The sequence below is a fragment of the Hibiscus syriacus genome, unplaced genomic scaffold (genome assembly GCF_006381635.1).
Source record: "Hibiscus syriacus cultivar Baekdansim isolate YM2019G1 unplaced genomic scaffold, ASM638163v2 tig00111210_pilon, whole genome shotgun sequence".
Lineage (NCBI taxonomy): Eukaryota > Viridiplantae > Streptophyta > Magnoliopsida > Malvales > Malvaceae > Hibiscus > Hibiscus syriacus.
The window spans coordinates 2249989-2259593 of NW_024063021.1; the positions used below are offsets into that span (position 1 = coordinate 2249989).

Genomic DNA, 9605 nt, shown 5'->3' on the forward strand with positions numbered 1-9605 from the left:
TTCCCCCACGCTCCAAGCTGTTTTATTAAATGTTTTCACACTAAAACGGCTATAATCTTCTCTAATTATCCCCAACGTTCAGAAGTGATCCAAGGTGTATTTAAGCAAGTTTAGAAGCCATTGATCAACAACAAGAAACATCAAGCAACTAGAATCAAGAGAGAATCAAAGAGAAAGCATCAAACCTCAAGTTTGAGCATTTCAAGCCTATTTTCATTCAATATTCTTTTTGCTTTCAAGAACACTTTCTGTGCTCAATTGTATTCATCTTTGAGTATTCTTTTCTTTGTTCTAGAATTGTGCAAACATCTTACCTTGTGAGGTTTTCTTGTAAGTTTGCAAATTTGTAATCTTCTCTTTGAGAAAAGAGTGTTCTCAAGAGTTGGGGTATACTCTTGAGGGAATTGTAAGGTTATCTCTTTGGCCTCAAAAGAAAGAACAAATTAGTGAATTTGTTGGAAAATCCTTAGTGTGGATAGCTAAGGTAGTGGACGTAGACTTTGTTTGAGAAAGTCGAACCACTGTAAATCACTGTGCAAATACTTTCAATTCTCTGCAAAAGCTTCCACAAAATTTTTATTGTCAATTCACCCCCCTCTTGGCCAATTTCGTCATTCGATTAACTCAACAACAAAAATTCAAGTTTTCCTAAATAAGTCGTAAATTCAAGGTTCTCATCGAAAAAGTATTCGTTCGTCAAAAAAGACGTTACGACATTTGTTAGAGATTTTATCTATGTATTGTATCTAACTTAGAGACTATTATACAATTGTGTTCGGAAAATATAGATTCTTTGAGAGTTCTGATAGTGAAGAGGTCTATCCAAAGATCCCAATCGATGAAAAGTTGTTATTTTTAAGATGATATCTAAAGGTACAATAATGTATATAAAGATTTTATAGTTATATAAATTTAATTTTTAAAATAATATCAAATATTATAAAATAATTAACCTTAAACGTTAAAAGCATCATATAAATATTTAAGTATTTGGCAATAAAATTACTAATAAAAAATAACAAAAGATTTATAAGAATTCATAAAGAAATATAAAGTACAAATATAACTAACTTGTTATTTGAATTGATGATAAATACATTGGATATTATCAATCATATTTCTTTCAGATTACAAACTCACGACATCAAAGATTCAATGAAACTTGAGTTTAAAAATCATTTTATAAAGCTAAAAACATATTTTTTTATATAATCACTGGTATCCGATCTATTGATTGATTAACCTAGATCGGATACTGTAGAGGCAAGAACGACCCTCCCAACCTGGTTTACAAAGTTAAACACATTAATTATCGATATAACTATGTGAATTGTTAAAAAAAACTTATCCCGTATATATATAAAATTAATTCATGATATATTAAAAAAGTATTATAAAATATTTTATTTAAAAGAAGTTTACGTCATATTATAAAATTACAATATTTGGAATTCATTAAATTGATTGAGTGATTAAAGATATTCATAATCCTGATATTTATCTTAAAAAGTATAAAATCTCTCCACTTCATAAAAATTATAAATTTTAATATACAAAATCTCTTTGTTCTACGCATGCATCGTAGCAGAAGGGAAGATGGAAAAATCCAAGAGGACTTACATAGTTCACATGGACAAGTCCAGCATGCCACATAGTTTCACTCATCACTCCCAGTGGTACGATTAATCTCTAAAATCCGTCTCCGAATCAGCACCCATGCTCTACACATACGAGAACGTCATCCATGGCTACTCCACGAGGCTGACAGTCGAGGAAGCTGAGTTGCTTCGTAAAGAACATGGAATACTCTTTGTCATACCCGCAGTTCGATATGAACTTCACACAACTCGAACACCAGAGTTTCTTGGATTAACACAGCACAGCGCTCTGTTCCCCACATCTGCTTCAATGAGTGATGTGATTGTTGGGGTGTTGGATACCGGTTTTTGGCCGGAGCTGAAAAGCTTCGATGATTCCGAGCTTGGACCGGTGGCTTCATGGTGGAAAGGCGGGTGTCAAGTGGGAAAAAACTTCAGTTCATCGAGCTGCAATAGGAAACTGATTGGTGCCAGGTATTATTCACAAGGGTATGAAGCTTCCATTGGAGATATTGATGAAACAATGGAATCGAAGTCTCCGAGAGACGATGAAGGACATGGAACTCACACAGCAACTATGGCTACCGGCTCGGTTGTGCCTATGCTAACTTTCTGGGATATGCTAACGGGACTTCACGTGGGATGGCTTCGCATGCCCGAGTGGCCATCTATAAGGCATGCTGGCATGGTGGGTGTTTTAGCTCTGATATTTCAGCAGCCATGGACAGAGCTATCGCCGATGGAGTCAATATTCTGTCGATGTCGATCGGTGGTAGACCATCGGAGTACTATCTTGACGTTGTTGCCATTGGAGCATTCTCAGCAGTTGTACATGGAGTTTTTGTATCTTGTTCAGCAGGAAATGGTGGCCCTGTACCAGGCAGCTTGTCGAATGTTGAACCAAGGATAGCGACCATAGGTGCCGGAACATTAGACCGTGAGTTTCCTACCCTCATTACTCTTGGAAATGGCGAGAAACACACCCGCGTGACACTTTTTAACGGAAAACTAGTAGCTAATTCCACTGTGTCACTAGTTTATGGCGCTAGTGTGAGTAATACAAGTGTTGGAGGTTATTGCCTGAACGGAATTCTGATTCCGGAAAAGGTTTCGGGGAAAATTGTGGTATGCGATTGAGGGGGAAATGCGAGGGCCGAAAAAGGAGTGGTGGTTAAGGCTGCTGGTGGTGTAGGAATGATTTTGGCCAACATCGATCCTTTCGGCGAAGAGGTAATCGCCGATGCGCATCTCTTGCCTTCAGCAGCTGTTGGTGAGAAAACTGGGGATTCAATCAAGAAATATATATCTTCTGATCATAATCCAACTGCCACAATTGGTACTGCAACCACAGAGTTAGGTGTTCAACCATCCCCCTTGGTTGCAGGATTCAGTTCGAGAGGACCGAATCTGGTTACTCCAGCGATACTTAAACCAGACATTATTGCACCAGGGGTCGATATCCTTGCAGGGTGGAGTGGTGAGGTCGGTCCAACCGGATTAGAGATTGACAAAAGGCATGTAAACTTCAGTATCATTTCGGGAACATCCATGTCATGCCCCCATGTTTGTGGTTTAGCTGCAATTGTCAAAGCTGCTCATCCCGAATGGAGTCCAGCAGCCATTAAATCCGCCCTCATGACCACTGCTTATACATCTTACAAAAGTGGTGAAAAAATTAAAGATTCTGTCACAGGAGAACCAGCCACACCGTTCGATTACGGTGCCGGATATGTCGATCCATTTGGAGCCCTCGACCCTAGCCTTGTCTATGATGCCACCATCGACGACTATCTCCATTTTCTTTGTGTCTTGAACTACACACGAGATCAAATTAAGAGCACTACCCTCAGAGACTTTACTTGTGACACAATCAAAAAGTACACACGGGGGAGATTACTCACAATTCGAATCTAAAGAATTTGATTTCTAAATGATATAATTAATATCTAGAATTTCAATTAATCTATTATTTGGTTGAAATTTTGGTTTGTTTTCGCGTTTCAAAGGATGGAATGGACATATCAGACATGGATTCACGCGATAAAAGATGTTTCTTCTCCGTGGAATTTTGAAGAGCTTGGTAGGGATCTACGTACTGCTATTAGCACTACCAAATGGCAGGTCATCTTTATGCATTCTATCATTATTTTCATGATTGATTCGTTCATGAATTGGTTCATGATCTTGAGGAATTGAATTTGTTTTTGCAGTTAGAGGAGTTTGAAAAGGCTGTTCAATTGAGTTCCCCTAGCGAGGAAGCTAGGGATAGGCATTGTGAATTCATCTTAGCAATTAAGGATCAGATTTTAAAGATTGAAAAATATTTGCAGGAATCAGCTTGTAAAGAGGCTAGCTCATCGATGCATTTGGATGAAGGTGAATGTAACGAGCTCGCTCTATTTTTGTTCGCACCCGGAGACACAACACTTCCTTCTAAGAATCATGGTAGGGGTAATGAAGTTCGACGAGGGATGAATAGAGAATCAGCACCAGATTTGTTGAAGAATGCAGTTCAGTCTATTGAGTTGAGCTCATCTGAGCCTAACAGCGAGAAGTCAGTTGGGCATAGGAGGGCTGCTAGTGCTGCTAACATTGGTGCTTGGAAGATTGCAATTGGTGATGATGTTGTACAGAAAAACACTTCCAATAGTCGGCCTTTTATTCCACCAAGAATGGCACCGAGTTCTGGTTCCCTAAGTTCCATGGAATCTGCAGCCATGGGGAATTGGTCAAAGAATAGCCTCAGGAAGTCAAAGGCAACGTCTCGTCAACAAGAGTCTAAAGCAGATTTCTTGAGACCTCCCGAGTTGCCTAGGGTGAAATTCTACCGCTGTATTAAATGAGTTATAGTTTTCAATATTTCACTTTTCATTACCATGTTTTATGCCATTCCATTAGTGTTTATAAGTTCCTGTTTTATCTTTTCGTCCTGCAGGGAAACGATGAATGCTACGAAAAGAATACTGGTGGGGTAGATTGTGATGATAAGCAACTTAATAGCTGGTATGGGTCTTTCCAAAAACAGCTTCGATGGTCTCAGTATCAAACTAAAAGTAACCGTCCTGTTGACATAGCAGTTTGGGCTTTGATGTTCATTTGTGTGATTGGTGAGCTGTCCTCAAGTTCTCAATTTTTCTTCATCCTTTTCATGTTTGTTACAGATATTTTCTGCTTATCTGTTTACGAGTAAAACTCAATGCTCTTTCTCATCAAAGCAATTTTTTTTTTCTTAATGCGAGCAAAATATTTACCAATGTTTTCATGATTAGTAAAGTCATTTCATTCTTTGGCTGTTATCTGCACTTTGTGCTACTTAGCTTGAATGGTGAATTCTCGTTGCAACAGAGCATAAGAGTATTGCATCCTGCAGAGTGACCAGAAGAAGAAAACTCTAAAGATCACTAACAAATATAAATGCATATCTATGCCCCATTGGACCTTAGATTATTTCATGATATTAGGGAATTAGAGTTTGAGATTCCAAATGCGTACTAATTGTGGACAAACGATTATTGATGAGACTAACATCGGTGCATGGTACTTCAAATTCTTTGCAGTTTTAGGTCTTGTAGAATGCATGACCTGCAATCTTAACAAGTTTATCAGATAAAAACAGAATATAAATATTCAACGAAACAAACTTCCTAAAGGCACCATTTTTGGTCCATAGGATTGATTGCTCATAAGAGAAGAGAATATTGTTATGCTGTTATCGATAAAGATACAGAAGGTTGAGTATAATGGCGAATTTCTGGTGGTTATAAAAATAATGCTATGGAATCTATCTGGTTGAAGGATTTTGAAACAATTTGTTGGTAGAGTTTTCTGTAATTAGATAGTATGCAAGTCGAAGTTGGATTACTTCAATGGTGTACATAATAGCACAAATAGGCCTAGGAATTTATCATGTGAATGATTAACCCTTTGCTGGTAGAAAACTATGACAGGCCTGAAATCACTTGGGATGTATTAAGATAATTAGAACCAAGATTAAGTGCCTTGATATTACGAAGGTAAAGTCGTTTGCTTTGCCTCATGTGATATCATGTAACGAATTCATATTTTTCTAAATTTAGTTCGCCAAGTTTATGAAGCTTAAACTTGTTTTTATATTATGCAGTTTTGATCGCATTGCATAGCATATGAATAGGACACACTTGGAACCGGCGATTTAGAATCAGTAGCAGATTATTTGGTCAAAAGTGCTTGAGGAGTATATGATGTGCGTATTATGCTTTCACTGGATGATATGCCCGGTTACGTCTTGGGTGAAGGTAGCATGACGAAAAGCAAGATCACCTTTTGTTCCTTCTCTTGGCCACTTCTTGCGCTTCCTTCGGACATCGCTTTTTTTCTGATGAAGGAAAGGTGCCGTAGTTTAGCAAGGATTTGAGGGATTACGGAGTTGAACCGAGGCTGTCAGTGTAACACCTATTTCTCGTATATATTTTCGTACACAAGATACAGATGTCACATTACTTTTAGAAACCATATACTTGTTTGTAAAACTCATAAAATTTTGTTTCAAAATTTCATAACAAAACATTTTAATATAAAGCAAAACATTCGTTGTAATCTATTACGAAGTTATAACTTAAATATATTCCAGAACATTTTTCTTCAATTACATGCCAGTTAATTTTCAAAATAAACCAGATTGTCCTATTGCTACTGCCGAGTCAACCTTAAATTGATGATAGCTGCTGCTACTGCTGCACTCCTTACTCGGCTAGTCTCTGTTTTTACCTACGCGTGAAATCAACACACATTAAGTATTTATTTAGTGAGACATAATATTGTAAATAAATATTAATGTATACATAAGTATATCATGTTTACTTGGTTTCAAACAAAATCGTATACTCCATAAGGATCAGATAAATCCGTCTCAGTTAAACCAAATTTCTTTCATACAATCATCGTAATTATTCTTAGTATACCCATTATATATATCTTTCTGTATATTTTCCCATTATTCTTTATTTTCATTTATGACATCCTTTCATGCCAAAAATGCATTGTTATGCATTTTCATTTATGTTATCCTTTCATGCCGATAATGCACAGTTATGCATTTTCATTTATGGCATCCTTTCATGCCTATAATGCACCATTATGCATTTTCATTTATGACATCATTTTATGTCAATAATGCACCGTTATGCATTTTCATTTATGACATCCTTTTATGTCGATAATGCACCGTTATGCATTTTCATTTATGGCATCCTTTCATGCCTATAATGCACTATTATACATTTTCATTTATGGCATCTTTCATGTTGATAATGCACCGTTATTCATTTTCATTTATTCATTCATTTTAGAGCAGTTCATATTCTAAAACTCATTCATAATATCCTTTCCATACATATAATGAAAGTATATTAAATAATGTAAAACATACATTAAATAAAAACATTGTAACTTGACTCATTGTGAATCTTACTCATCTCATATAAATACAATAAATTTACTCACCTGATAAGCCTTGCTAGTCAGATGTAATGATGTTCGACTATTCAGTAACTTTACCCTTGCCCTTTTTCTTACTAGACTCAGAGATTGATTATGATCTACACAAGCATCCATTAAAGACACATATCATACCAAATGTTAGTATATTCCCTAACATTTATACTTTGATAATACTCAAACGTACTATTATTTCAATTTCTATTATAATTTCAGCCTATCTTATAATTCCAGGATCAATAGTATCGGTACCCCTACCATGGTATCGATACTTCTATACTATGGTACCGATACTCTCTTTCAGTATCGATACCATTTCTATATTCTGGAATCCATGGTATCGATAACTTTCTCGTAGTATCGATATTCACATCAATATTGATACTAATTGCTTTAGTATCAATATTGTTCATCATATTTCTACCAATTTAAGCATATAATATCAGTATGTTCTTTCAGTACCGATACCCCTTACCTAGATTTTCCATTTTTCAGCTCGATGTTTTCACAAATTTAGTCAAATTCCCTTACTTTTACCTCCAACAATGCTATTAAACTCTTCTTTACTTATCCCCACTAACTTTTCTTAATTTAACTTATTATAACATCTAAAATCTCCAAAGAATATCTCAAACGAAGAATCATACCACTTTTTCTAACATGTTATTAATCACATCCAAGGCTTCTAATCTCTTATTTACTTCTTTGACAAGTCAAATATACTAAAAACCTCAATAAAAACTTATATATCAACATATCATTCAAAAACCCATTTTCTTCAATCTCAAATAATTCATCCATCTATTAGCTTTAATCTTATTTAATACTTCCTTAAGCCTCTATAATACTCAATGTTTCAAGAAAAAACCAAAAACGAAAGGAAAAACTAGCTAAATGAAGCCGTACCTTTGGCTATGGAGGAGAGCACTTACACGGGAAAGAAGGAGAAAAGATAACTTAGTGTTTTTCACTTTCCCCTTTTTCCTATACTTTAATATCCTAATTAAAATCAATTTTAAATTCATTTCCCCTTAAAGGACCACAATGGCCCTTTTATTCTTTCATTGTTACAAATTGGTCTTAAACACTATTTCTAAATCATTTCTTATCCTTAATCATTTATTCAAATTAATCGTCATATTTTAAATTTTTTCAATAAAGTCACTGACTTGATATTTGGGGTATTACAATTCTCCTCCCCTTAAGAAAATTCGTCCTCGAATTAAAAGAAGTACCTGAAACGAAGAGGTGTGGAAATTGCTTCCTCATGTTCTCCTCTCTTTCCCAAGTAGCTTCTCCCACCTTATGATTCTGCCAGAGCACTTTAACTAAATGAATCTTCTTACTATGCAGTTCTTTATTTTCTCTAGCCAAGATCTGCACTGGTTTTCCCCCATAAGTCATATATGGTCGGATCTCTATCTCCTCTAGTGATAATATGGGATAGATCATATTGGTACCTTCTTAGCATCGACACATGAAAGACATTGTGGATCTTATCCATATCCAGAGGCAAAGTTAATTGATAAGCTACGGGTCCAACCATTTTCAAGATCTCATAAGGTCCAATGAATCTCGGACTCAGCTTTCCTTTGCACCCAAACCGCAATACTTTATTCCAGGGCGACACTTTCAAAAATACCTTGTCTCCCACTTGAAATTTAGTTTCTTTTCTTTTCAAATCAGCATAAGATTTTTTTCGATCGTAGGCTATCTTTAGATTATCCTGGATAATTTTCACTTTTTCCTCTATTTCTTTCATCAAATTCGGGCCAACTAGGTCTCGATCCTTTAGTTCAAACCAATTTAAGGGTTTCGACACTTTCTCCCATACAAAGCTTCATATGGGGCCATCTTAATACTCGATTGGTAACTCTTATTATAAGCAAATTCTACTAAAGGAAAATACCTTTCCCATGATCCTTTAAACTCAATCACACATGCCCTTAGCATATCCTCTAATATTTTAATAGTTATCTGACTGCCCATCTGTCTGCAGATGAAAAGCTGTGTTGAAATTCAATCGAGTACCCAATTCTCATGTAAGGACTTCCAGAATCTTGAAGTAAACCTTGGGTCTAGATCGGACACTATCGATATAGCACTCTATGCAGCTGAACTATTTCTTTTATATACAATTATGTATATTTATCCATCGAGTAATCTACCTGAACTGGAATAAAGTGAGTTGTCTTGGCCAATCTGTCTACAATTACCCATATTGAGTCCTTTTTACCTGGTGATAAAGGTAACCCGGAAACAAGATCTATTATAACTCATTCTCATTTCCACTCAGGAATGGATATTGGTTGTAGCAATCCATATGACACTTGGTGTTCACCTTTCACTTGTTGACATGTCAAACATCTCACAACAAACTCTAATACAACTCTTTTCATACCAGACCACCAATAACGACTCTTTAAATCCTGATACATCTTATTCCCGCTTGGGTGCATCGTTAAAGGACTATAACGTGCCTCGGAAAGAATATCTTTCTTCAATTCCATGATAATATAAACATCTATCAGC

General features: G+C 35.9%; 1 protein-coding gene and 1 pseudogene across 1 annotated transcript; both read left to right on the forward strand.

Annotated features, from left to right (window-relative positions):
* Nucleotides 1-1557: 1557 nt before the first annotated feature.
* LOC120155969 lies at nucleotides 1558-7287 on the forward strand (annotated as a pseudogene).
* On the forward strand, nucleotides 3605-5881 carry LOC120156007. Its single transcript, XM_039167436.1, has 4 exons — nucleotides 3605-3719; nucleotides 3809-4414; nucleotides 4534-4705; nucleotides 5719-5881. The coding sequence occupies exons 1-4, from the start codon at nucleotides 3606-3608 to the stop codon at nucleotides 5742-5744; spliced, it is 918 nt and encodes a 305-aa protein (XP_039023367.1). The 5' UTR covers nucleotide 3605; the 3' UTR covers nucleotides 5745-5881.
* Nucleotides 7288-9605: the final 2318 nt, after the last annotated feature.